Raw genomic sequence first — 27003 nt, forward strand, 5'->3', positions numbered from 1 at the left:
CGTCATGGTGAAATCCCAACAGGAAGTCGGCCATTTTGATTTAATCCCACTCGCAAGGGTACGTATTTATGTAAATGGCTCCTACAATTTTGCTCCGATCAACTCAATGCACATTTTGAAGTAGATACATTGACGATCAAAAGTTATCAGACAGAATTTCTCTAAGTCAATTGGTGTGGGCGTGGCACCTCGCTACATTTGGAAGACATTTTGAAAAACTCTAAACAGTAATATCTCTCATTTGCAATAATGGATCAGGCTCAGGCCATGATAAGTGTCCCAGCCTGAATGCCTCTATAGGCAAATATTCACCAATATCATATAGCGCCCCCTACTGGCAGCAGAAAATTACTGTTGTTCTACAGTTTTTATCCAATCAACTCCTGCTTCGCTCACAATGTTGTTGTCACACTGGAGATGAACATTTGTCAAAGTAATCTTCCTAAGTCAATGGATGTGGGCGTGGCGGCGCCTCAAACTCTGATGTCTTGCCATGAAACAGGAAATACTTAAAGCTCCTTCATACAGTGTTCAATCTGTTTGAAGTTACATTCACATGATCAGGGTCCATCCCTCAATACACCTATGGACTCATTTATCTACTACAGCCATAGCGCCACCCACAGGAAATACATGGTATTGACATTTACATACAACACCCGATCTCTTCCAAATTGGACATGTTTCATCATGGACCCAGCCTGAACTCATCTATATACACATGTTTGTCATACGAATAGCACCGCCTATTGGACACAAGCGGCATTTACTCTCAGAACATGTTTTTAACATGCTTGTGATCCCAACTCTTTCTATAATGATCTGTGATGAACAATCCTTCCGAACATAATTAAAGACACAGCAACACCTACTGGTGACAGGCAGTTTATTTTGTTGTCCAAGTTTGATAATTTACAGAACTTTCTGCTTGATAAAACGGGAAAGGTTTATAGATCGTTCTATTTGAAAGGTTAGCCAAACATTTCATTTACTTTAAGTCATTTCAAAGAATGGGCAAACATTTAACACTATCTTTGCAAATGACGCACTCTTAATATTTAATAATTGCACAAAAAAAACAGGGTGGTAGCTCTAGACTGCAATAGCAAACAGTCCGGTTACAGGACGACCTGAAACACTACACAGAATATTGGGCTTTGCTGAGTCTGCTTTTGATTTGCAGTGCTCTAAGGACATTTTTATCTCTCACTGCTTATACTTTCAATGAACTTCTGTGAGCAATTGCAATACTATTTCCAACCCTATTAACAACTATTAACAATACTGGATCCAATACTATTAACCAATCCAGCACTGTCTTTGTCTCAAGGTTTATTAATTCATTAATTAATGAATTAATGAATTAATGAATTTATGTGTATGTCAGGTCAATAAGTAGGCCTATACACATACTTCATTGGCCTCTACATGAAGCAGGTACAGCATTAATCTAAGATGCTATAGCATTCCTTAATGTCTTGATGTTGTTGTATAAATTATTGCATAAATTATTTAGTAACTCAACATGGACTATTTATCTTACCCCAAAGCTAAACTAATAAATGTATGAACACAGGCTATACTGCAGACACCAAGGGACTTATCACTACAGCTAAATAAAGATGTTTAACGTTCTTAATAATTGAAAGGGAGGAAATACAAAGACTATACTTACAGGGGCAATCAGACACAGGTGAGACAAGGAGACGCAGGTGGAACTTATGAAGGTCCAATCACACAGGAGGGAAACACGAGGGCCGGAAGTGAATCAAACCTCATACATAGGGGCAAAAACTACAAAATTCAACAGGAAACACAGGAGACCGAACAATCAATAAACCTACACGTAGAAGCCATGAAGGATTTAAGTGTTGTATTTTATACAGTCTATGGTTGTATCTTATTTTTGAGGTTGAGGGTAGTTTATTGTTTGTATGTTTTTTGTTGTTTGTTTGCATTATGGTTTATTGTGGGGTCAGTTAATTAGTTTATTTACAGGTTATGTGTTCATTTGGGCCACCTGTTTTCTTTTGTTTGGAGGAATAGAAAGAGAGTGAGCTTGGTCTCCATACTTCCTATTTTCGGTATTTTCTTTTGTGCAATTTATCATGAGTTGATTATCCTTTTTCGTTAATAATAGGTTAAACTTACTTTTTTGTGCATTAATGATTTTTGCTTTTAGCTCGTCCAACACTTAACTAGGCCCAACCTCAGCCTCTCAGCAGCTTCTGACTCTTCGTAGTCGCCACACAGTCTAGAAGAAACACAAGAGACAATATGTACACATGGAATAAAGAACACAAGACATGGGACACAGGGGAAAAGACCATAATTAACACAGAAAGAACAATGAAAAAATCTTAAGCAAAGCAGCTCATGAAAATGTATGCATTAGTTTAAAACAAAATATTTACTTCAATGATAATTAGATAAAAATATCGAGGTCAAATGCTTCAGAAAATGCGTTTGATCAGATATCAAACACAGAATGTGTGAACAGAAAAATCAATTGTTTCACTCTTTTTCATGAACCTGACAAATTATACTTTTATTTTGAAAGTGTAGCTGCGCATCTGGATGACGTAAGAGAAACGCGTTAAGTGTTGTCAAGTTGTCTCCTCCCTGTAGGAATGTTTTGTTTAGAGCTCTTCTCTCGCCCAAATCAATAACTGGAAGAGGAAGAGAAGAAGGAGAAGTCAAGCTTCCTCCTATCATACATTTTGAGATCGTCAGCTGAAATGTCATAACGTAGTTTGACAGAGCTTTTCAACGTTCATTTACTCCTTGTGATGGCTGGATCTCTGTGTGTTGTTTTCATACTTCTACTTTCTTATCACGGCTCACGTGAGTAAAGTCTGTCACAGTGAGTGTCATTAAAATGCATTTTACAGGAGTTTCTGGAAGTGTCAAAACAAGCTAAACTATGGGGCGCAATTGCCCGAATTGTGGACCGAGAAACATGTAGAAACCTGATAGACCCCTTTACTGTTTGTACCATAGACTGTATAAAATAGGTTTGTACACAGTGAGGGTTTTTGAAGGTCTGTTTGGCACCGGAAGTTCTGCGATCTGCAATAGTTAACCACCAAAAAACTGCTAACTAAACAAAGCCACTATAACGAATGTTGAGTATACGGAAGAGGAATACGGTCACTTAATTGATTTAGGTTTTAAAACAATCTAACTTTTTATGTATTTATTCTGACTTAAAAGTTAGAATTCTGACTTTATTCTAAGCTGTCTCTACATATGTATGTCAATGGTAAAGTGGTCTATGATCATAGACATGACGCAGACCATATTTCTATCTATGGGATGAGATTTTTTGAATTGTAGACCCACAAAACATTATTTGTTTAATGTCTTGTTAAAATAATTCAACGACGAATATTTACTGACCTGGTAAATAACTTTATTTTATATTAAAATAAAATAACAAACAGGCTATCAAACATTTATTGACTACTAAATCAATAACAAACATGTTTCTGTGTCTAGATGGGATCCTGCGCTTTGCCTCTTACTATGGAGACCACATGGTGCTGCAGAAGTCTCCAGAGAGAGCAGTTCTTTGGGGCTACGGCCCTGAAGGTGCTCAGGTCACCCTCCTTTTGTCAGGACCAATAAAACAGAAAGCCTCAGCTGTAAATGTGAAAGAAGGTCAGTACTGCCTGTTGTTATCACGTGGGAAGTTTATGCTGACTTCAGGGTTCTGAATGGAGGAAGAGGCCAAACTTATTTATGCTGACAGGGGCGGCAATCTGTTTGCAGCTTCTTAAAATGACATTGTATTTCTATGGATTAATATCACAAAGTCTTGTAATCTGTATCTGACCTTATTTGATATGAATGGCTGTTTTTGCAGGTATCTGGCACGTCACTCTTGATCCTGTTAAAGCTGGTGGTCCGTACAATGTGACAGTAGTCACTGAGAGCGGCAATGCCACTCTGATGGATGTGCTATTTGGAGACATATGGCTGTGTGGAGGGCAGAGCAACATGCAGTTTAATATGACACAGGTAGGCAGATCGAGGTGAACACTTATCTGTCTGTCTTATGCGCTTTCTCACTTATATTGCTCACTAAATACAGGAAGTTTGCCACAGAAGGGATTTTAGAGAATATATTCAATGCCTTAAAGATTACTAGGGCGACCTGCAGCTCTCCTCATAGAGATAGTATTATATGAATCTAGGCCGAATCCAAAGTTGACCAGGTGCCATTTCAGCTAAAAGTGTTTGCCGCACATCATCCCCTCTTTTTGCCTCTCTCCGGCTGTTCAGCCATCAATGAATCAAAAAGTGTTCAACAACAATCAGTAAAGAAAAAGGTAACTTACATCTCAGACATTAAGAAAACCTAAAAGCATCTTATTTGGGTTGAACTGCAGGAAGATTGCATTAAAATATTTTAGTGAAGCATACTAGACGTACAATAATAAAATGTTCTTTGGTATCTGTGCATGTTATCATTTCCATTGATACCATTTTCTACCATTTAATCAACTCTTTTCCATGTATTCATTATTGAACAGGTTTTCAATTCATCAGAGGAGCTGGCCATTGCAGAGGAATACCCTCATGTGAGGGTTTTTATGGCAGCCTTGAAACAAAGTACAGTGGAGCTTGCTGACTTGGTTGACGTGGAAATTCCCTGGTCTGTGCCTTCAAAAGGTATGTCAAGGATTTATGTATTCATTCAGTACAACTGAGCCAGTTACAAATGCTATGGGAACATTATTATTTTGCCTTTGCTTCGTTATATACCTGCGATACCTCGTTATATACCTCCCACTGGAGGGTATAGAAATGTGTAACATTGTAACTTAAGAAAAAACAATCAAGCATGATACAACCAGGGATTACTTTATTTACTTAGTCCTATTTTCATCTCCAGACTCTGTGGCTGGGTTCTCAGCAGTGTGCTGGCTCTTTGGACGTTACATGTACAAGAACCTGCAGTACCCTATAGGACTGGTGGAGTCCTGTTGGGGGGGAACACCTATCGAAGTCTGGTCATCATCAAGGGCACTGCAGAAGTGTGGACTGCTGGATGTGTTTGAAGAGCTTGAGGGGTGAGATATTGGAAAACACTCATTTAACCTGCAGCCTGCTTTATATGGTTAATCATTGAAGATGTCTCATTTCACCGTGTGACCAGCATGTGACACAGAGCTCTCTCAATTTAAGAACCCTTACTCTTTATTGTTCAGTTACCAAGAAAAAAAAAAGTGCAACAGCTGAACTCTTTATACTTGTTGTTCATTTCTCACCAGTCCTCAACTTAATTCTGTGTTGTGGAATGCAATGATTCATCCACTGCTTAACATGACTATTAAAGGAGCCCTCTGGTACCAAGGTAAGACTAACTACTCAGATATCCCATAATAAGCAAAGCCACATGTAAACCATTCATCTCAAAAGCCTCTTATCACCTCCAGGTGAAAGAAATGCAAACTATCATCAAGATAAGTACAACTGTTCCTTCCCTACTATGATTGACGACTGGAGGATGGCGTTTCATGAGGGCTCAGGGGGACAGACAGCTCCTGACTTCCCCTTTGGATTTGTCCAGGTATGTTAACACTTGTATTTTCATTTTGATTGGCATAAGAAAATCAAGTAAAGATAACAATACACGTTGAATTACAAAAGAATGGCATAGCATTTATTTAAGGAGGTTTTTAAAACCCTCTGACTCAGGTGCCCTCTAGTGGTAGTGTCAGAGAGGAGTGATACGGGTTGCTTATTTGCTACTACTTCATTAAAATAGAACATCTAAATGGATTTACGAATACATACTGGATTCATTTGTGTCTGCAGCTGTCCACGTACCAAAGAGGCACCATGAATGAAGGCTTTCCAAACATCCGCTGGCATCAAACAGCAGACAAGGGTTATGTCCCTAATGCTCAGATGCAGAGAACCTTCATGGCAGTGGCTTTGGATTTACCAGATAAAACCTCACCCTACGGCACGTAAGTACTGTGTTTAAAAGTAATTAGTTTGGTTACATCTCAAACACTTGTGGGCTGTAACTTAGGCATTGACAGTGTGTATGCCTGTACAGTATTATTGACATATTGTACCACACCAGGAGCTGTAACACCATGTTTGCACAGACAGTTCTTCTAGCATACGGTTGAATCCTGTAATGAACAATAACTTTAATTGTAAGACATGTGGTGCTGAAAAGATTTATACTATTTTATACCAGAAAGACCGGTTTGGCCAACTGCTACAAAACTGGGTCAAAGCTAAGAGCAGAAACAACACCTCAAATATTTCTGATTGTTTTTATGTTTCAGGATCCATCCCAGAGATAAGCAGGATGTAGCCTTCAGGCTGACATTAGGAGCAAGGGCAGTGGCTTATCATGAGAAGGGCGTGCCCTTCCTTGGACCTTTCCCAGAACAAATTCTGTACAGTGGATTTTATGTCTACATTAACTATGACCAAACAATCTCTTACACTTCATCTAATTACACCTTTGAGGTAAGGCAGGTCACTAAGCTGTCAAACAAACCAATTTCTTTCTACATAAATAAATAAATAAATAAATAAATAAATAAATAAATAAGCTCAACTTGTGACTTTTCCCCCTTTTTGTCTCTTTTCATTGATAAAGATCTGTTGCTCTCTGGATCCAGCTCAATGTGGGCCTCAGTCTCAATGGGTTCCATCTCCGATCACACAATGGAGCCCAACCACTCTCAAGTTACGTACATACCTGTGTCCACTTCCAGCTGTGGTTACCGCCGTTCGGTATGCGTGGAGAGACTGGCCCTGTGATTTCAAAGCCTGTCCAATCTACAGTGCCAATAAGGTTTTGCCTGCTCCTCCTTTCTTAATCCACCTCCGGCCTGGAAATATCTGAAAAAAGCTTCACAAGTTGGACACCTGGGCGGGTCTCAGTCAGTTAAATGCTTTCAAATGATTCTCCTTAAATAGACCGAAGGGTTGCTGTTGATTTAATTGCCCTGTGCCTTTGTGATGTGCATACTACTGACTTTAAACCAAGGCTGGGTTGTTGCCACACTGGGAGTGTGATACGCCTTTTTTCATTCATGTAAATGTACTGATTGATCATTTAGCCACAGGAAGGATAGGTTTTTCAATTTTGTTGTCTGTTTACTTTGTATTACTATATTGTTCATTCAGGAGAATCATTTTTTTGGGGAGTACTTTCCACATATCATGTCTGGATATGAGACAACTTTTATCTTACAGAGTGAGAGAGGTTTCCTCCAGCATTTGTCTGTTGATTTTACCTTCTCTTAAGATTGGGAAGTGGTACTTGACTGCAAAGTGAAGTCTGACAGTGTAAGCTTAGGAAGCCAGGTTGCTGACAGGTAAATATAAATCTGGCTACACTGTTTATGTTCTACATGTACTGTATATGCTGTAACAATTACTGCCAATATTTGCTGGACTGCATGATTGTACAAACATCTTAAAAATGAGTTGTACGAAAGATGAAGTGTAAAGTTTACAAACCAAATAGGTCTTAATAAATGTGTGTTTTGCACAAATAAATTAAAGTGTTACAACTAAGTTAATGTGAGTGTATTCCTTCCAAAGACAATAATTAAACTTTACATTAAGTCTGATGAAATTGAGGTAAAATCGCAGATAAATCAAACATGATCAACTGCTATCTTGCCTGGAACAGAAGAGCTGACTTCAGGGTGTCACAACTGCAGCTTTATGTTGGGAACAAAAGTCATATACCATTGCATTATTGAGCTAAAAACTTGTACATGAGAAAGAATAATTATTCATTTTTGGAGTGTATCCTCCAAAAGGTAAAAAAATATCTTCAATACATGTTAAATATAATTCTGAATAGGACTTAATTTTTCAGTCAAACACTTCTGTTTATACACATACAGTAAAAAAAAAAAGAAGCATTTGTTTTAATAAAGAGATGTTGGGTTTATGTGAAGCTTTTAACATATTGAGCAAGCTAACTCAACAGCCACATCCAGTTTAAAAGCATCAATCATCAGAAACACTGCCTGATCACAACATACCGTGAACTACACTGATTTGAGTTACCGTATGCCTTAGTTGTTCAAAAGGGAATAAATAGCAGTGTGAATTCTGTCAATACAGGTTTCACCATCATGTACATGTGTCGACATTCAGCAGAGCTTTTTGGAATCAGGCACTGAAATATGAGGCAGAAGGCTTCATGGTGGAGATTAGGTGGTGCTGATGTGAGGAGCTAGGAGACTGCGCCATCTGCCCTGAGGAAAGACAAGAGGGATAAACAGTGGGCAACTCAAGACTGTCAATGCTTAGTGCCAGCTTTGTAGAAAACAGATATCATACAAATGTAAGAGCTGTCAAAAATAAACTGTCATTTGGCCATGCTTTTACTTTGAAAATCCCAATCGTATACACTGTGAGAGCTGTGGGTGAGAACACTTTTTATGTAAGATAGCCAAGCAGTTGTATGTATGATAAACGTTTATCATCAGCAGAGGAAAAGCAGTTGATGGGGGGAGAAGGATTATTGGCATTAACTATAGCAGGAAAGGTATGACTGAATGGCTCCAAGAAGCATCTGATCTCAGAAATTATTAAAGGGTTTGCTAATATGAAAAACATATGTCTTAAGAACCTGTTGAATGCTCCGTCTTGATGTTCTCATCAAACCCCTGGTGTCTCTGGTATGCCTCGAAGTTGACGGAGGCATCATCCTCTGATAGGCTGTGAGGCACTTGGCCATCCCCGGGGCGACACACATCAAAACGTATCCATCGGTAGCTAAACAAACAAAGACAAAATTAATTACATATTTTTAAAAAAAAGGTGTATCCAAATGGGTCCAAGTAGAATATTTTCACATTCATTAAATATGATGATAATGCTCTGATTTATTTCATTTTATATCTCAACCAGGACAGACACTCAATTAAAAATTGTTTAAATAATCTCTCTGTGAATAGTTTACAGAGTTAAACTGATTGTATTAATAAAAGACAGATAAAGTATAAATTCATTGTAAAAATCCTAAATTGCCTTATGTCCATGATCTGACTATGTAACTCACGACTTAGCCTTGTTTTCTTGAGATAAGCTTTTAATAATTTGACATTCTGATTTTAATATCACCCACTAATAGAGTCCTTCCAATCATAGAATTAACACTTTGAACTCAGAAATTAGGGGTTGGGAATAACTGCATGTTTTAGTCTATAATTATTGTGATTAAATCATCTGCTAAATTACATTATTGTCCCTATCTGGGAAGCACTTATCTATAATACATGTTTTTTCCAAAAATGTGTCGCTAAAATACCCATGGTATGTTTTATGTGTGCTAAAATACTGGACACAAAACAATTCAGCCATTACTTTGCACCTAAATTAATTATTATTAAGTCTAAAGCATAAAGCAACAACAACAAAAACTACAAACTAGATATAATTCCTATTCTTAAAAGATAATCTGCAAGTTGGCAGATATCTTAAGTGCATGTTGTGTATCGTAACAAATAATCATCACTGAATGACAAGGGTGGACTTACTTGCTACATTTCCGTGCTCCAGGGCAACTCTGAATAAGATTCTGGATGGTTGGATGTGAGAAGCCAAAGAAGTCTGCTCCTGATGGCACAATTGGGGCCATAGTCCTGGAACTAGAAGAGTGGTACACTTAATGATTTCAGAATATCTTCCACACTTACTAAAATCTAGAAAACAAACTTTTTCTGTAGACGTACAAGTACCCAAGTAAGGAATAACCAATCTGAACTTTTGTGGTGAGCTTTGATACCTGGCTGATGCAATGGCCTTCAGAAGGTTGGAGTGGCACGTCAGAGCAGAGGAGGCCACAATGGCATTCTGAGGGTCTTCCTCAGGCACAATCTCAAACTGGTGGTCAGGGGGATGTGTGGATAAAAAGTTACTTGATTGTAGATTTCAACATCAGTGCTTTCACTAATGTCTTACAGATACATTATGATACTACATATACATAAAAAAATAGTATTCACTTCTGATGTTGTTAAACCTGACTTCAAAAACAACTGTGTGTGCTTACCTGTGGGCCTGTTCCCCCGTCCTTGATCTGGCAGGTGTAGAGGCACTGCTGCTCAGGGTTTTTCATGCTGGCAAAGACTCGAGTGCTGCAGAAGCCCACCGGGTAGATGGCACACTCATCATGGAACAACATTCTGTCTGTGATGATCTGGAGTGGGGTCATGACACAGTTATTGAAATGCATAAAGTAGTTATTGTCAGCTGTTAAAGAGCATTCCATCCCTCTTACTGATGGATAGTTTTACTAGTTTTGGCGTTTAGTCACACACGTGGTTAAAAATGTTCATGTCAATGGTGATAATGAATAGACATGTATGCAGTCAAGCAAGACACTGACCTCTCCAAGACTATATACTGTTAACCCCCCCAGTACGATGGGGAAGACAGGGCGGCCACAGGAGTCCAGGGGAATGGGCTGCACCAGCTTTCGAGAACCGTCTGCCAGCTTTCTTTTCTTAGAAACCTTCTTTGGAACTGAAGAGACAAGAGAAAAAGAAAATAAGAGACTGACTGTCTTCAAATGTATACATGCTTAATTCCATCTCTTTTATGAATTTACATCTCATTGTATGCAGCACTCACGTTCCTCTTTTCCATTTTCCCTGCCTCGCTCTTTCCTTTCCTTTTTGGGTTTCTTAAGAGACCCCTCTTCCACTGTTGGCCCCGCTGATACATGGTTATGCCCCCCAGATAGGCCTGAGCCTCCAGCAGCACCTGGGGTCGATGCCACAGGTGGAGCAGCTGAGCTTAAGCTAGGTGTTGGCATTAACTCTCCCTCCGAAAAAGACTGGTACTGCAACAGTGACTTCAGTAAAAACCTGTAAATGAAAACTCAATCTCTTAATGGGTTTCAGTTTTTCAGGGTAACTTCAAAAGCATCACAAAAGCACGTCAACATCCATCCATAGATAGTGTTAATTGTTAATATAGCAGAAACACGTCCACTCACCTCCGCTCCTCCTTTGCTCTCAAAAATTTTTCCTCTAAGTGAGCGACTTCATCACAGAGAGCTGCATTCTCCTGTGGAGACGACATGATTACAACACTATATAACAGAGTGATGTGTATTAATTGACCACCAAGTTACTCAATTATCTTGCAATAATTTTAAATTTCAACCACCATTCATTACAGTATCTCATCATTGGATATACAGGTGCATCTAACTAAATAGAATATCTTGTTAAAGTTCAACATTTCCATCAGTTATTTAAGAAATTGAAAATGAGTTGTATTTCAGACTCATTACATGTACACTGAAATGTTTCAACAAAATTAAAACTAAAAAGGCTTGGAATATTTCACTTTACATGAAAAAAACCTTTTCACGATATTCTAATTTGTTAGATGTACCTGCACACATGATATGAAAGAAAGCGTATATTTAACAGACCATGGCTTCTTAAGAACTTGGAGTTGACTCACAAATATCATGGCACGGGCAGCTTTACGCAGTCGAAGGTACTTGAGTCTGTACTTTTCATTTAGATTTTTTCTTGGACCTCTCTTCATCTTGGTCTTATGCTCTGAAGAACTTGTTGGAGATGGAAATGCAGGGCCTGAGGCACCTGATCCAGAACTGGAGAGGGTATTCTGCTGTGGAGAGCCGAGGAAAGACTGGGCAGTGAAGGCCTGCAGGGCCTGCTGCCGCTCCTCATCAGTCTGTGAAGATACAGAGAGAGAGAGAGAGAGAGATTTTTATTATCATTATTATCTTTATTATTCATATATTTTCTTTCTTCTATACTTCTGTACAGCTCTGTTAGTTTAATATTGAATCTTATTATTCTGTAATTGTTTGTAATTTTGTGTTTATTTCTTTTTAAGCTTTAGCAATGATTACGTATGTTTTTCATGCTGTTATGTTATTCATCAATAAAGCCCTTTGAATTGAATTGAATTGAATTGAATTGAGAGAGAGAGAGAGAGAGAGAGAGAGAGAGAGAGAGAGAGAGAGAGAGAGAGAGAGAGAGAGGGATATCTGTATATTTGAATCAGGAGTATCTGACTGTAATGTTTGTGCAGCCTTGGATGGATGAACATAAAAACACAAACTTCCGACAGTTTAATGGCGGTGGAGATTACACTGAGACTGCTGTATGACAAACAATGAAAGAAAAGGAAAATCAAAAGCTGCTGCAAATTACAGAATTGTCAACATTTCTTAGATTTTTTTAGACTGAAACATAGATTAAGGAGAATATCTTACTGCCAAGCTGACAATAGCAAAACAACTATTGTACAATAAAGAGTCTGCTGCTTACAACATTTAACAGGTATGACACTGCTCAACTTTCATCAATTATTTATTAATAACTGAGCCCATAATGCCAAAGTTCTTCCAAATTAGCTTGTAAATTCTAAACTTCTGAATCACAGTAGGCACAACCATTAAATGGCTTTTGTTTATGTTACAAAACCAACAGCAGATATCTTATTATATAGGACCAGGTTCAGATTGTTCGGTAGTATTGAATCACCCAAGGCCCTACAACTATAACGTTTTACAAAACGGAAATAGAAACATGAAAAAACATCTGAACATGTGAGAGAATTAAACCAAGCAGTGCTGTGTACAAAATTACAGTTGTGCACCGAAATCATTGTTAAAATAGCAACAACTTGGTCTCGATCCAAAAACAATGGTCTGGCATACAATAATAGGTCAGATTCTGTTGCAGTATCCCATAACGTGGTTTGGTTTGTGACAAATTGGCATTTGTTGTCCCATATAACTCACCAGCAATGCAAAGACTCCGTTTCTGTTCTCAATCCTCTTGAATCTCCTGCTTCCTTTTTGTGTCTGAAACATAATGTGAGACTGAGGCCAATGCACGGGGCTGCAGAAGCCAGGTTTGATTGCTAAAAGCTAGGAGTCAATTTTGATGAATTCTGATTAGTTCTGATACAGCACGGAAAGTGTTAGCCTGTTTTGAATTTGAGAAGGTAAAAGGAGCAGGGTGGAAAACATGGAAGAAAAAAATATAAACAGAAATACACATGGTGCAAATACTGTGTAATGTGAAGTCACACACATGCTGAGTGGAGGTGCAGGTTGTTAAATTCAACAGCAGAGGTTGCTGTCAGACTGAGCCATAAACATCCAACCTACCTCACGGTACATGACTGCCTCCAGGCTCGATTTTGCACTGAAAAAGACAGAAGAATAAGGTATTCAATGAGTAAATGTAGATCAAAGAAGTTTTCTTTCTACCAAAGAAATAAAGAAGGCTCAAAATGTTAGCAATAATGTGTTGTAAATTAGTAGATTGCTTTACTTGGATTGAACAAGTCCCCTGTCAATGATTCTTTGTTTAATTTCCTTTATGTGCATGGGACGTCCTGCTTCTTCCAATACAATCTACATCAGAAAGAAAAAAAGAGGAAAATATCTGTACCAAACAAAAACATTTACAGGACAACATTTGCAAATATTGTGAATAACAACAAACAATACCTGTGCAGCATCGAGCCATGTGAGGTTTGGCTTCTCTGCAATTTCACTTGGTGGTTCACTGAAAATCAAAACACGAGTTAAGCACAGACTGTTCTATAGTTTGATCCACTAGTGCTTCAAATACCATTATTTATATCATTTGAAATTTGCTGCACTGCTTTACAATATACAATTTCTATGAGTAGTAAAACGTCTCCAACATTTTAAAACAATCCTCTAAAAGTCAATTTATAAAATAACTTGATCTGAATGAGGCTAGCACTTTTCTACAGCTGTTTTGCAGACACTATTTTATGCACTAAACATAGACAGGAAGTTCCTCAAGTATCAAACACAAATGGCATGTTTTTAAAAAATCATTGTTTTCAAGAACCTCTCCAAAGTTTCACCGCTTCCAGACAGACTTGCGATGCTGTCCAGAGCAGGAAACAGAGAATAGTTCCCCTGCCCATCAGCCTCCATCTCAGACTCGAAAGTGTTGAGTGACTCCATCGGAAAAATAATCTGTAGAGAGGAAAAATGACAACAATATTCCTGTTGCTCAGTTTACTCATTCACTTAGTAGATAGAGGTACCACGAAGACTATCTGCACACACAGTGAGCGAGCATGCTCTGTTGTAGTGTATTCAGCTCAGACCTGCAGACTAGTCAAAGCTTTAATAACATACAACACAGAGGTAATGGACAACAACAGGAACAACACTACCTCCGTCAAACGACAGTAGACCCCTAGTTGCAGTTCGTGCTTCGGATTGTTTACGTCTCCCCCAGTGGAACCTTCAGTCCTCTTCATAGCATTGTTCCACTTCACATTTGCTAACCGGATTGTAAATTGACTAAACGCTAACATCCGAACAACATCTTTCGTTGCAATACAACTAAATTATGGAGTCGTGATTTGTTTTAATACTTAGTCGCATAATACCACACCGGAGTTATATTGTTAAATTGATCAGTGAGATAGAGGAACAGATGTTCGTGTCCAACATCGGTAAGTATTACGTGGTGCACCTTAACCGGATTTCCGGTATGATTTGATTTGACCCTTTTTATTTACAGTCTATGGCTGTTTCCGAAATCGCCTACTATACTAGCAGTACGTACTGATTTGTCCAAAATTCAGTATGTAGTAAGTAGTATGTGAACAAGAGCAAAATCTGCAGTATGCCAAAACTCCCCGGATGTCTACTGATTCGGGAAAATATCAAATATCTCAGTGTGCATCGGACCAGTCTTCCTCGCGTACTGTTTCCCATAATGCACAGCGCTCGTTCTGCTTTTTCTTTTTCCTCATTTTTTGACGGGAGGAAATCTGTTTTTGGGTGCTGTGAAAGTTATCAAATTACATATAAACCACTTCCTAACTTTTTAAATCATAAATGGATGCTAAATAAGCTTTTTATTCATCGGCTTCGCCGTTGTTTACTTCTGCTTTCCGAAACCGGAAATCCAGCGAAGTCTGGCTCAGCATGCTGCATGACAGATCGGACAGAACAGTCATACTACATACTAAATTCAAACGCAGTATGTAGTAGGCAATACCTACTGCCTACTACATTAGTAAGTAGTATGTAGCAGGCCGTTTCGGAAACAGCCTATGATTTGACCGTGTTCATTTGCTAGAGCTAATATTTTCAATCCAATATTTAACACTTACAGTCAACCTGTTTTGAAATATTTCATGGATAAATGGATATTTCAGTTTGTTGCTGTTGAAAAGACAATTCGCCAAATGAATTAAAATAAAGTTGTATGTTAAAGGTGAAGTTGGTATGAATGGGGTAAAAAACAATTATTTATTTCTGCTGGGTTTGGAAAAAAAAGTCATAATACCTATAGGTACTCATCAGTAATTGACGTAATTTGAGATTATGGCCAGATCTCTGTGTTTTTCAATGCCTTTGTATCGAGCAATGTTATTATTCCCCACCCTCTGTCCCAATTGGTTGAGTGGCGGGCCATACTAGGTTGTCCTGATTGGCTGGTAAACCACTACTTCCTCATAGAACAAGCACGAGAAGTAGGGAAAATCTGGTGGGGTAGTGTTGACATTTGAAATCTCTTCCAAACTGATGTTTATATCACTATTACCAACAGCAGCTTTATGGTTTTGAGCCGTACTTTGGCCTACAGCACCCCAGGCCTATCAAGTTGTAGTCATGATTGGGCTGCCCCATCCTGTAACTTCAACGTTAATTTCATTGTGACATTTCAGATTCAAATCTGAATGTAGTTTAAAACATACCTAGATTGTGTGCACCTGTTAAATATCACATCATATGACCTCTAAATCACAGCTGACTTTAAAGAGGCAGTTTTATCTGTAATACCAAATTACTTAAAAAAAAAAAAAGGTTGTCTTCTTGAACAACTTTGTGTGGATAGATTTTCATTGCAAAACTAACTACGAGCCAAGGTGGACGACCTTAATGTTATGTGCATGGAAAACAGATTGAAGGGATTCAACTCTGTTGATTTAATCATTTCTTATGTGGTTAAAGTTTAACCAAACAAGGTCTGTTTTCCCAAATGCTTGCAGAAGACAGGAGTATTTCAATACAAATACTATAGAGTATCCAGAGGTTTGTTTGTTTGTTTGTTTTTACACTTTATCACCCAAGATAGAGCACCAAAATTTTAAAATTTAGAAACTGGACCCTTTTATGGCCTGGGGCAACACAATTGCCAAGTATTTCAAGCAGAAATCAGTTTAAATAATTTTCTGTAACCCTTAAATGAGAAGTCATTTATTTTCAACGTAATTTGTGTGCATCATGAATAAGTAAAAATGAGTAACAATTCACTTAATAACAGTAATGCAAGACAATTGTTATTTACAGTACTGATGGAGGGATTATCACTTTCTAACCTTTACACTCTGACTCTCTACTTTGCTGTTTTTTGAACAACTAAGCAGGAGCCTAGTATAACCACAAGACAACACCTGCGTCCAAGAATTGTTCCAAAAATCTCAAGACTGTATTATACTTTATTTGCATTTTTGTTTACATAACATGCACATTAATTGCATTTACATCTTGGACATAGCCAGTTGCGTCATTTGTTTCCAAGTTCTCAGTAGCAGTTGAGCCAGCCGTAGTTGAGCAGTACACGCATCACTCTCTTGTAGGGCAGGTAGTACTCACTCTGTCTGGGTCCATTTGAGAAATAAAGATATCCTGTTGAAGGAAAGAGGCAGTTTATTTGTGAAAATGCAACTGCACATATAGCGGTACTGACACATATTTTGGCAACTTGGAAGCTTTAAACAGCCAGCCAGATTTTATTGCAAATGTTTGAGTAAACGGTTGGACTTCTGCATATATGAAGCTCATGGAGCAACATGAGCTTTAATTTGGGGTTGTGTCTCCATCAGCCTGTCAAATGTATTTCAATATATTAACTTTGCTTTCAACTCCGTTTGTCTCAGTTAATTCTCGAACAGAAACTATGACTTTTTAGGTGCTAAATGCTCAACTTGTTATCACAGTGACTTGCTAACTTTTTATCTCTGCTGTTTGGGGTCAGACCTACTCTCATCAAATAAAGCAGCATACAGCTTCATAATTGGATTTTTCTATTATTCTGTAAGAAACTTTGAGGGGAACAACATGTCTCACCATAGTTTTCAAAGACTGCATCTACTTTGGAGCCTACGCCAGGGAAATCTGTTCTGATGTATCGCGGGTACCCATAGTCCATTTGGTTCCTGCCCTCATCATAGCTGTAAAAGAGAAAAAAGAACTTTAAGAAGTGTTTTTTTTTTACTAAACAACAATTAAGACTTTTTCCTGGGCAACACTCACCTCCAGTACTGGTTATTCACAAAAATTAGAGTTTTTCTAGTAGTTGGCACATAAACAGCTCCATCCACCTTATTGACTGTAGAAGGGAGGCCAAGGTTGGTGAGAGGCTTTGGATAGCCTGTCATGATTGTCTTTGCGTAAGCTCTTATGCCCCAGTATTGACGACCTACAGAGAAAGGGTTTGAGGTTAATATATCTTGTTGTTATTTGCAGCAGACCTTCATTTAGTATCTGAAATATATTAAACATTAAAACCTATTAAAGCCATATGAACATTACCTTCAAATAGATACACCGCATCCTTTTGTGGGACCTCAAACGCAGCATCAACAGTGTTGATTCTTGACCATTTTGTGCTCACTTTGGTTAAACGGATGCCTTGAAAGCTTGAACTTTTCCTCCAGTAGTATCTGAATTTGAAATAAAATAGTAAAGATGAATATTAATATGCCTCACAAAATTAAAAGGACAACATCAATTCAAAACGTACCCATTTTTGAAGAAGAACAGGTCTCCCCTGATTGAGGTGGCAGCGTCAAACACAAGGTCACGGCTGCACTGCTCATTTCCAGGGTTAGGCAGAGGGTCTGGGTTGGGATCTTCTGTTGGTTCCTCTGGTTCTGGTTCAGGCTCTGGGCGAGGAGGTGGCTTGGGTTTTGGTGCTGTTGTGGGTTCTGGGTTACGGCTACCTGGGGGATGCATTTGAAAAACCTGAATGTGAATAAAGCACTGTAAAGCCTTTAGTCATAGATCAATCATCAATCTACATAAATAAAATAATAAATATATTTCAAATAATGAAATTAAGATTTGGTCTTAAGCCAATTTAAGCTGTTAAAAAAAAAGACAGTGTTGAAAATGGATTCAGGTTTTTTACCATGCAGTCAATTACAATAGTAATGCAAAATGTTATCGATAGTCCAAGGTATCCTTCATAGGTTAGCCCTCTGTTGGTTGATTAGTAGAGTTGTAAAGCTTAAAAAAAGCCAAATTTGCAGTTCCAAATCAAGCCTGTCTTGTCTTTCTTGTTAAAACATCTGTGTAGACCATTCCAATGGAAAATGGTCTCAGAGTCATTCAATATAATTTAATATGAATATATATATGTTGCTTACCATATAGGGCTTGAACTCCTCGCTTGTCATCATCTGGCAGCTTATATCCATTTGTGTTGACATATTGATAAGTAGGGAACATGAGTGCACTTCTGTCCCTGGAGTGATCCAGGCCCAGAGCATGGCCAAACTCATGGGCTGCCACCAGCAGCAGATTCACACCTGAGCACAGCAATTCAAATGAACTGAGTCAAACAGACTGTATGTTATTTCCAGTATGTTTTCATTTTTTCTGGAAGGAGTTTGTTTTCATCAATGTGTAAATTGGGTGTCTTACGCAATTAGATTATACTTATTTTAAAATGTCCGTTATTTAAAGGAATTAATCATTTGAATTCAGCTCTAGTTTAGACCTTAACCCCTTTAAACAGCAAACATATCATCCTTCCCCAATGGACGGGGCAGCTCCAGCTTTACCAAAACAAAGTACATACAGTATTTATTTACCTCTTTGGGTGAGAGTCCAGGTTTCATCATCATCAAAGTGCGTGTCCCCTCCCTGATCCCTTCCTGGAGAGTTGGCATGAGCCAAGACTCCCCCTCTCCCATCAAAAGGGTAAAAGTCCCCGTGATCTGCAATACAACAAATTTTCTGAAATTGTGTCTAATTACATGTTCCTCTTTGAGGCTGTTTCAGGTCAGACTTATCAAAAACTGAGCATGAGTGTAGACTCCTTTTAATAGACGTTTTTTTTTATTAGTTAAATAGTTTATTAGTTTTTATTAAAGATATGTTTTGAAATATCATGTTTATCACAGACTCACATCCACCCTTGAAGAGGATCATGATGTCTGCAGTGCCAGAGCGGATCTGTTTAAAGTTCAGGGGGGTAACATCGCTGTAGAGCTGGAAGGCCTGGGCGATGGTTGCATCCACCTGTGGCTGGGTCAGATCTGGAGAGTACTGAGTGATCCTTTTCAAATGATATTGTTATCATCATTAATATCAATGGCATCATTATCCTTGGATGATGTATTCAAAAATACATTATGTGAGTGAAATATGGAGAAAAGCAGTGTGCCCCCACAGTATGTTACCTGTACGTAATCAGCCTTTTCAGCCATCTGGGTTTCCCAGCAAAGTGTGCATAACGGCTGATGTCTGACACACCACACCTGGGTGCCTTCATCATCTCAACCGTTTCATTGTTCAGGACACCAGTCACCTGGTGGTCAGATAAAGATACAAGGAGATTTTTAAGGCAAAGTTCAAGAATGCTATGGTTTCAATATTGTGAAAGCAGGCACACTTTTCATTCACTCCCATACCTCTAGGCCAAAGAAAGCCTGCATGGATTCTAGATCCTCAGTGTAATTTCTCCTTAAGATTCTTCGAGATGTGGCGTTTGTCACCCCAATATCAGCGTAGAATGAAGAGAGGTAATCCTGCACCAAAAGAGAAATAATTGTTCACTCTTTTTTATATTTTCGGACTTAATTTCCATCAACAGAAAAGTTTATACCAGGCATATACACTCTTGCGTTCATCTGGTTGATTTAGGCAAGTCCCTGTTTGCTAATATTAATGCAGATTAAATTATGCATTACCTCTGCCAGATTTTCATCCTCGGGTGATACTGTTGGAGCGACTGTAGGTGCTGCATGACCCAGGGCTAAACATCCTAACAGAACCATACAAAAACTAGCAAGATACATCTTGTTAAAATATTTTTCTCTCCTCCACTACTCACTCCTAAAGGTAGCTAGGTTGTGTATAATTATTATGAAAGCTACAAGCTGTCCTCTTGTCCATTCCAGTGTGTAAAGACAGGCCTCTGTGGCAGAGGGTGAAGAGGAGAGTAAACAGTGGCCCCTCTGATAACACAGTGGGAGGAGAAGAAATAATCACTTCACCTATACTGTTAAAGCATTGTAAAGCAGCTTTCTATTTGTGTTTTGTTCCGTTGTCTCCTCTGCATTGACTTTTAATCAGACACTCTGACTCCCTGTTAAACTGTTTCCTCCCAAGTTTTTTAATTTTCTGATTGATATTTTATCACATGCACCCAATTTATTCAACTACGAGAACAGAGTAAAAGCTACTGCATATGTGAGCTGCAACAGCATATATACATGAGTATGATGTGTCATGTGGCAAAAAAATCCAATATTTTCCTGAACAAATAGTCACTTTCTTATCGAAATAATTTGAAATATCAGAAACAAACAACCACAAAGTCAAAACAACAACTATTTGCCAATATGAGGTTATGTTTTCGTAACCATTTCCGTACCGTGGCCACAGTCCAGTTTGGTAAGTAAACATGAGTGGGATGTACTGTGCAGTTAACTCATGTGACATGAGTTTACCTGCATGGACACTGAGGTCTTGTGACTAGTGATTTATACCTCTTACTGCCATAAGGGGGCACCAATGTTTCCAAAGTTGCTTTGCCCAGATTGCAACAAATGAGAAGCCCTAAACAACAACAACTGATTGCCTGCACCAAATTATTTCCTCTTCTTCCCTGGCTTTCTTACTGATCATCCAGCTGTGAAAGATGCTTGATTCTAATTGGTCAAAACTCCTTGACAACAGTTATTAACTTTCAATAAATGACCTCAGATAGTGGTGGAATGTAACAGGTCAACTGTAACAGAATTCTGTGACATTTTTACGTCATGTTCAGTATTTCCAGTTTTTGCATCTTTATACATTAACTTTATTAAATTCAAGAGTAAAATGTTGCAGTTTTACTTATGCCCATTTAATTTGAAGTTGTAGTAACTCTGATTTAAGAGCTATTGCAAGTATATTCACAACTGTGTATTTTAATAAAGTTAATTTATCCAGAAAATAGTCTATAAACAGGAGAAGAAGAACACTTTAACCAGCTACAACATTTAAATGCTGCTAATGTTGTTTGAATGCTTATCTACTCAACAAGGGCATTTTGCCTGGATGCAGGCAACTCTAACCTTGTTCTTTTACCAAGAACACATTTTGAAAAATACCCTGGTCCTTAATCAAGTTACGTCTCGGGGAGCAATAGCAAAACAAATGTGTTGTAAAAAAGAACTAGAGAAGTATGAAGAACATTTTAACTTTATTAAGACACGTTTAAAGACAGAGAAAAAAAGATATTTTGATTTCAAAGAGTTGTGTCAACAAAAACATTCTCAAGCGCATTATTTTTAAGTGATATTTAGTAATTTATGTACATGTTGGACTCACATGTGAGTGGAAAATGTATATATTTACATTACATTTTTTAATAAGATAAAGCTTTTCACATTATAAATCCCAGGTCTGTTTATATAATATGTGTAAGTGCCACTTTAATTGAATGATATTAGATAACATTTATGAGGTACTTAAGAGACACAAACACAGACACCAAGAAGAACAGGTCACAATTCAGTAAAAAACAGATTTGTTTATGGTTGTTGTGTCAGTTCAACAACTGTAACATTAAAGATTTAAAGGCCTTTTTGTGAAACCCATTCAACAAATGAGGTTTCTTCAGGCACATGTATGCGATTGTATTATTTCAGCATCCAAGCCAAGAATTGCCTGAGATTACATTCACCACCCGTTTTTTTCTGAAGTCATACTGATAGGATTTTGCTCCACTGAGGATGAAGATGCTCCCTGTGGATGAAAAAGCAGACAGTGTGTTATCTCCTCAGGTTGTTTCAAAGACATATGAACCATAAAGTTTATCTACAAACAGAGGGTTTCTACATGAGTTTGTTCAAAGACTGTGTTGAATGTTGTTTTCGAAGTAAAGTGTGCCCAAACCTGCAAAATCCACCCGTCTAGCAACTCAACACGGTTAAAACAAAATATTACGACTTCTATTTCTGCTCTGCCCTATTTGTGTCCTTTAGCTCAGGTCCACATTAAACAAAGTTTGAGATTGTAATAGTTTCTGGTGTTTTTACCCTGTAACTTGAAGGCAGCATCGACCCTTCTGGGGATTCCAGGCCAGTCAGATTGGATGAGTTTGGGGAAGCCAGGGTCCATCTTCCTCCTGTGCTCATCATAACTGAAGTTGGATTCATTTTCAGTGAGGAAGTTTTATGTTTAGGTACAGAGAATGTTTTTTACCTTCACTTTGTTCTAAAATCCAATTTGGTTATACACATTAATTCACTGATTTTGGATGGGCATTATAGGAACATTTAAGATAATACCATTGCACATGTTTGTTTTATTGGTTTAATATGAATCCCTTTTGTATATCCATATGACCCTTTAGATGATCAAAATAGAGAATGAGAAACATTTTATTGTGAAGCAAGTTGGCATCCAAAAAAGTTACCTGTAATAAACCTCTCCAATGAAGAAGATTGTTTTCCCATACTCGGCGATATGCACGGCCGCGTCAACCTGCCGGACTCTGGGGGAGAAGCCGTATTCATAGATGGAACCAGCTTGACTTTTCATCCTGAGCTGTTGAACCACCCAGTACTTATGACCTGGAAAAGCACAGCCATGTCACTGCGTTTTGGGACACTATGAAAAACAGCAACATACCACAAGCGCTGCCTAACTCAGTAAGCTTCATGCATGAACTGCAACACTTAAGTTGCACAAGGCTATAATTTGTGTGCGATGCTGTGCTTTCCTGCTGGAAATCTAGCCTTGTCATGCTGACAAGGGCCTCAGCCGTGCTTTGCAGACCGCTCATTACTCTACCAGTGAATATGTACGCCACGCCTTTGGCAGGGATGTCATAAGCAGCATCAACATGAGAACTGATGCTGGGTAAAAACACGCTGCTGGGGCTCTCCTTCAGGCGATTCCAGTAAGTCGTCTGTGTCGTTCTCATCCACATGTACCTGAGGATGAACCAGGAAGAAGACTCAGGAGCAACTCAAACATATTGAAACCCTCTTTTAATCATAATTTAAATACCCACCTGTTTTTAAAGAACACAATCTCATCTGCTATCATGACTGCTGCATCAAAAGAAAAGTTTGGGTCACACTTTTTAGGGGCTTGTTGGTTTTCTTCTTTTCTCGTTGGTTTTCCTAAGAACATTGAAATAGAAAACTTTCAATATGGCATGAATGTTTCAGCATACCAGTCTGATTTTTCTCTTTCTGCTATTTGTGCCAATAATCATTCAGCATATTTATATTGTTCCTCACCATACAGTGCTTGAATCCCAAGCACATCGTCTTTTGACAGCGAGTACTGTGTATTGCTGCGATATCTGTAATTGGGGTACATGATAGCGGAGGGGTCTCTGGAGTGGGTCAAACCCAGTGAGTGGCCAAGCTCATGAGCTGCAACAGCAAACAGACTGTAACCTGAAATACAAACAACAGACAAGTCCTATTAGTCCATCTGAAAGGTCATTTGTCTTAGAATCTCTCTGAAATCAGCCTGTGGGTTTTAAACAGCCAGAAGTGTAGAGCAGAAGTTGTGTCAACAAGGAGCTGAATTAGGTGTGGTCTAAAGTGTAACACCTTTTGGGTATCAGCTCGCAAATGCAGTGCAACATAAGTGTGCTTCCAATTGTGGCTGAGACTAAGTATTAAGAATAGAAATGCTCATGTATAAGTCAGGCAGAGGTTATTATTCTTAAATGTATCAAAGGTGTAATGAACTGTTGGACTGGACTGTTTTGGCAAACTACAGGAAAGGCCTCCATCTTTAAGTTCTGATTGATCAGGATATATTCTTTAACTCACACATACAACCCATTTCAAGGTAAGCCTTTTTTATCTCCATAATTCTGCAAAAAACAGGAACATCCTGCCTCAAAATGATGCAGAAAAACTAGTCCATGCATTTGTTACATTGAGGATTAAGACTTTTCAGCTTGTCCAAATTGTTGCAGCTGGAGTACTGATATGAAAAGAGAGCTTACTGTACGAGCCTCTCTGCACTGCCTCCATATAATATGAGGAATAGAATATAAAACCCTTTTTTTTCTCACTGAAAGCTCACAAGAGCTCATAGTGCCTGATCACCTCTCTACCGCATTGCGCTCCCAGAATGCAGGCCTGCTTGTGATATATGATATTTGCAAAAGCACTATGGAAGATATAGCCTTCAGTTATCAGTCTCTTTTGGAATCATCTACAAGTCAGGGTATGAGAGGCAGAAATCCTCTCTACTTTAAAGAGTAGGCTTAAAAGTATCCTTTGGGCTGGCTCAGGCTTGGAGCAGCTCCTAGTTATGCGGCTTTAGGCTTAGACCTGGGATCTGGCACTCTAAGCTCCCATCTCTCTTTCTCTTCTCTTTGTTTACCTGCATGCATTCAGATCATATAACTGCATGTCACTAATTTTAATTCTTCAAGTCCCATTAAGTCAGTAACCATAGATCTTTGTAGGAGTTCATGAGCTACCTTGTCCCGTATGTTCCTCTGGATCTTTGCCATAGGTGGCCTGCCGCCCTGAGCCTGACTCCAACTGCTAAAACTAATAACTGTCTTACCTCTATTACCACTGTTGTTCGGCTACTCTTCATTTAATTTAATTTGTCTGTTTCTCTCTATCCAGCTCTTATTTTCTGCATCTCCCTCTATTCCACCTTCTAAGCCCAACACTGTCACAGCAGAAGGCTCTTCAACATCAGTCTAATTCTGCTCAATGTTTCAGTCTGTTAAGGATCTTCCTCACTGTTATATTCAAAACATTGCCAAGTGATTTGTTCTTGGTGGATTAATGTTTGGTCTCTGCTTAACTTAGAGGATCTTTTTTCTTGTTACTCTGACAAACCTTGCTTCCCTGCCGTCCATGTTTCATCCTCATCAAAGTGCACGTCTCCTCCCATCCCCTCTCCTGGCTGAAAAGCGTGAGCCAGCACACCTCGAGGTCCGTCAAAGGGATAGAAATCTCCATGAGCTGCATCAGAAAAAATACTTTTTCAAACTAAGACATAGGCAACTAATTTCTGCTGTTTTCGGTTGTTAAATTGAAGATGTATCATCATTAACGGTAACAAGAAACTTGATATTAAATGTATCTTAATCATTTTTAAGGAGTGGTTTTCAGATTTACTTCCACGGGCGAAGGTCAAAACTATATCAGCTTTGCCACGGTTGACTTTGATGAAACTGAGCGGTGCTTCATCACTCCACATCTTGAGAGCTGAATGGTAGGATTCCTCCACTTCTTCTTTCTTCATATCAGGAGTGTATTTTGCAATCCTGTGTTGTCAAAGATGGACACACACATATATCAATAAAAAATGTAAGATAGAGGAAGCAATCTACATACAAATTACAATAATGTCATTATTTAAGATTAGAAGTAAGCTGTAAATACAGGAAAACAAATAAACATGGCTGTGAGTTAACAAGGAAAAAAGATGAACAAACATATCTCACATGTATGTGATGGTGAGGTTCTTCCATTTAGGCCTTCCAGGGTAAAAACTGTAGTTATCTATATCTGGAACGCCACACCTCGGCTCCTTCATCACATTCAGGGTCTCAGCGTCCAGACGACTTGTCTCCTGGAGACCAAAGAAGTTTTGCATCTCTCTGATCTTGTCATCCATGGCTGATGTGGACCTGATCCGTCTTCCTGACACTCTTCCTCTGGGGTTCAGGTTGTAAAACCTGCTCAGGTAGCTCTGTTGTTTAGAGGAGTCAGGTTGAACTTATTCAGAAATCAAATAGTCTTGATGGGGTGAATCTTTATACAAATCTAATTTTACCCTCACCACAACACTTTCATTAATAAAAGATCAGTTCAATAATTTGGATGAGGAATAGACAATATGGACTAAAATTGTCAGATAATTATGAAGTGGGTCGGCAAAATAAGCTACATCTTGGAACTAGTTAAATGAATCCGTATTTTGCTATTTCTCCGTCCAATTTGAGATTAATTAATGATTAAAGCTTTTCATATTATTGGTTTAATCTGCTGTTACAGATCTGTTGATAATGATCGAATGAGTCCAAATTCTCTGAAAGCCATTGACTTCTCTGTGACTTTAAAGAAAGCTTTGATTTTGTTTAGTCTTCAAAATTAAGTATTGAAAGATTAAAAATGTTGTACAATTCATCGAAATGAAAGCTCAGTTTAAAGACAACATGTCAATGAAAATGAAGACATCTAAAACTAATATCACATCTATCAAATAAAAGCACAGTAACAAAACATTCAAATTTTTTAACATTTAAGTAAATGCTAAATTAAAAAAACAGTTAATGACTATGTAATTGTACAACATATCTGTGTCTTGAATTAGCTCTGCGACAGGCACCCAGCCACAAACCTCAGCCAGCTGCACATCTTCAGGCCGCGGCTGCTGATCCTGATCGATGGGTAGACTCAAAATTTCCACCAGCATCAGAGAGCCCAAACCAAGTATCCACAGCCAGAACAACTTCATGTTTTGAATGCACATTTCCTCCAGGCCCCACATATTTTATATGGGAGTATTCATGTGGTAGTTGTGCAGTCACATGGTCCAACAGCATTAAATCCTGTACTGACAGCTGGGTCTACCTTCCCCTAGTTTTCTGGAGGTTTTGTGGTTAAAACCTCCTGAAGAAACGTCTACATGCTAAGTCTGGGCTTTCTGGCAATAATGTTTAAATACATGTGTGTACAGTGTGGTATGTAGTATATAAAACAGATGCCAGGGGGGTTGCTTTTTGA

General features: G+C 38.5%; 4 protein-coding genes across 5 annotated transcripts; 1 reads left to right on the forward strand and 3 right to left on the reverse strand.

The window, feature by feature from the left end:
• The first annotated feature begins 2578 nt into the window (after window positions 1-2578).
• On the forward strand, window positions 2579-7554 carry siae (sialic acid acetylesterase). Its single transcript, XM_034700752.1, has 10 exons — window positions 2579-2844; window positions 3499-3660; window positions 3866-4020; window positions 4536-4674; window positions 4898-5075; window positions 5277-5359; window positions 5442-5575; window positions 5824-5978; window positions 6309-6495; window positions 6629-7554. Exons 1-10 carry the CDS (start codon window positions 2790-2792, stop codon window positions 6875-6877), a joined length of 1497 nt encoding a protein of 498 aa, XP_034556643.1. The 5' UTR covers window positions 2579-2789; the 3' UTR covers window positions 6878-7554.
• Window positions 7555-7682: 128 nt separating this feature from the next.
• tbrg1 (transforming growth factor beta regulator 1) lies at window positions 7683-14529 on the reverse strand. Of its 2 annotated transcripts, none has more exons than XM_034700751.1 (15): window positions 14215-14529; window positions 13881-14011; window positions 13508-13565; window positions 13329-13411; window positions 13163-13199; window positions 12791-12853; window positions 11476-11712; window positions 11000-11070; window positions 10633-10868; window positions 10388-10524; window positions 10052-10198; window positions 9785-9882; window positions 9537-9647; window positions 8627-8772; window positions 7683-8244 (listed from the first exon to the last, which is right to left on the reverse strand). In XM_034700751.1, exons 1-15 carry the CDS (start codon window positions 14356-14358, stop codon window positions 8228-8230), a joined length of 1716 nt encoding a protein of 571 aa, XP_034556642.1. In that variant the 5' UTR covers window positions 14359-14529; the 3' UTR covers window positions 7683-8227. The 2 variants fall into 2 exon arrangements, with proteins under 2 accessions (XP_034556642.1, XP_034556640.1); XM_034700749.1 differs by having other exon boundaries at window positions 7683-8249; window positions 14215-14528.
• Window positions 14530-16283: 1754 nt separating this feature from the next.
• Window positions 16284-20277, reverse strand: LOC117824958 (collagenase 3-like). The gene is made up of 11 exons (XM_034700479.1): window positions 19978-20277; window positions 19699-19815; window positions 19468-19595; window positions 19195-19343; window positions 18877-19002; window positions 18430-18591; window positions 17805-18003; window positions 17594-17724; window positions 17315-17480; window positions 17129-17232; window positions 16284-16687 (listed from the first exon to the last, which is right to left on the reverse strand). Exons 1-11 carry the CDS (start codon window positions 20083-20085, stop codon window positions 16584-16586), a joined length of 1494 nt encoding a protein of 497 aa, XP_034556370.1. The 5' UTR covers window positions 20086-20277; the 3' UTR covers window positions 16284-16583.
• A 1322-nt stretch (window positions 20278-21599) lies between these two features.
• Window positions 21600-26734, reverse strand: mmp20a (matrix metallopeptidase 20a (enamelysin)). The gene is made up of 10 exons (XM_034700481.1): window positions 26618-26734; window positions 25719-25966; window positions 25390-25538; window positions 25108-25233; window positions 23527-23688; window positions 23295-23406; window positions 23072-23214; window positions 22695-22851; window positions 22315-22418; window positions 21600-22021 (listed from the first exon to the last, which is right to left on the reverse strand). Exons 1-10 carry the CDS (start codon window positions 26732-26734, stop codon window positions 21921-21923), a joined length of 1419 nt encoding a protein of 472 aa, XP_034556372.1. The 3' UTR covers window positions 21600-21920.
• Window positions 26735-27003: the final 269 nt, after the last annotated feature.

The sequence above is a fragment of the Notolabrus celidotus genome, chromosome 14 (assembly GCF_009762535.1).
Source record: "Notolabrus celidotus isolate fNotCel1 chromosome 14, fNotCel1.pri, whole genome shotgun sequence".
NCBI lineage: Eukaryota > Metazoa > Chordata > Actinopteri > Labriformes > Labridae > Notolabrus > Notolabrus celidotus.

Excerpts from the sequence above, each read along its gene's own strand:
- siae (XM_034700752.1), top strand. The coding sequence starts at position 2,790 with ATGGCTGGATCTCTGTGTGTTGTTTTCATACTTCTACTTTCTTATCAC. Across the intron at positions 5,360-5,441 it reads AGGAGCCCTCTGGTACCAAG|GTGAAAGAAATGCAAACTAT; the intron begins GTAAGACTAACT and ends TATCACCTCCAG. Across the intron at positions 6,496-6,628 it reads CATCTAATTACACCTTTGAG|ATCTGTTGCTCTCTGGATCC; the intron begins GTAAGGCAGGTC and ends TCATTGATAAAG.
- tbrg1 (XM_034700749.1), bottom strand. The coding sequence starts at position 14,358 with ATGTTAGCGTTTAGTCAATTTACAATCCGGTTAGCAAATGTGAAGTGG. Across the intron at positions 14,012-14,214 it reads TCTACTGTCGTTTGACGGAG|ATTATTTTTCCGATGGAGTC; the intron begins GTAGTGTTGTTC and ends TCCTCTCTACAG. Across the intron at positions 11,713-12,790 it reads ACGGAGTCTTTGCATTGCTG|ACTGATGAGGAGCGGCAGCA; the intron begins GTGAGTTATATG and ends GTATCTTCACAG.
- LOC117824958 (XM_034700479.1), bottom strand. The coding sequence starts at position 20,085 with ATGTATCTTGCTAGTTTTTGTATGGTTCTGTTAGGATGTTTAGCCCTG. Across the intron at positions 19,596-19,698 it reads AGGCTTTCTTTGGCCTAGAG|GTGACTGGTGTCCTGAACAA; the intron begins GTATGGGAGTGA and ends TCTGACCACCAG. Across the intron at positions 18,004-18,429 it reads AGGAGTTCAAGCCCTATATG|GTAGCCGTAACCCAGAACCC; the intron begins GTAAGCAACATA and ends TGCATCCCCCAG.
- mmp20a (XM_034700481.1), bottom strand. The coding sequence starts at position 26,734 with ATGAAGTTGTTCTGGCTGTGGATACTTGGTTTGGGCTCTCTGATGCTG. Across the intron at positions 25,539-25,718 it reads AACCTCACCATCACATACAT|GATTGCAAAATACACTCCTG; the intron begins GTGAGATATGTT and ends TTGACAACACAG. Across the intron at positions 25,234-25,389 it reads TTTGACCTTCGCCCGTGGAA|CTCATGGAGATTTCTATCCC; the intron begins GTAAATCTGAAA and ends TTTCTGATGCAG.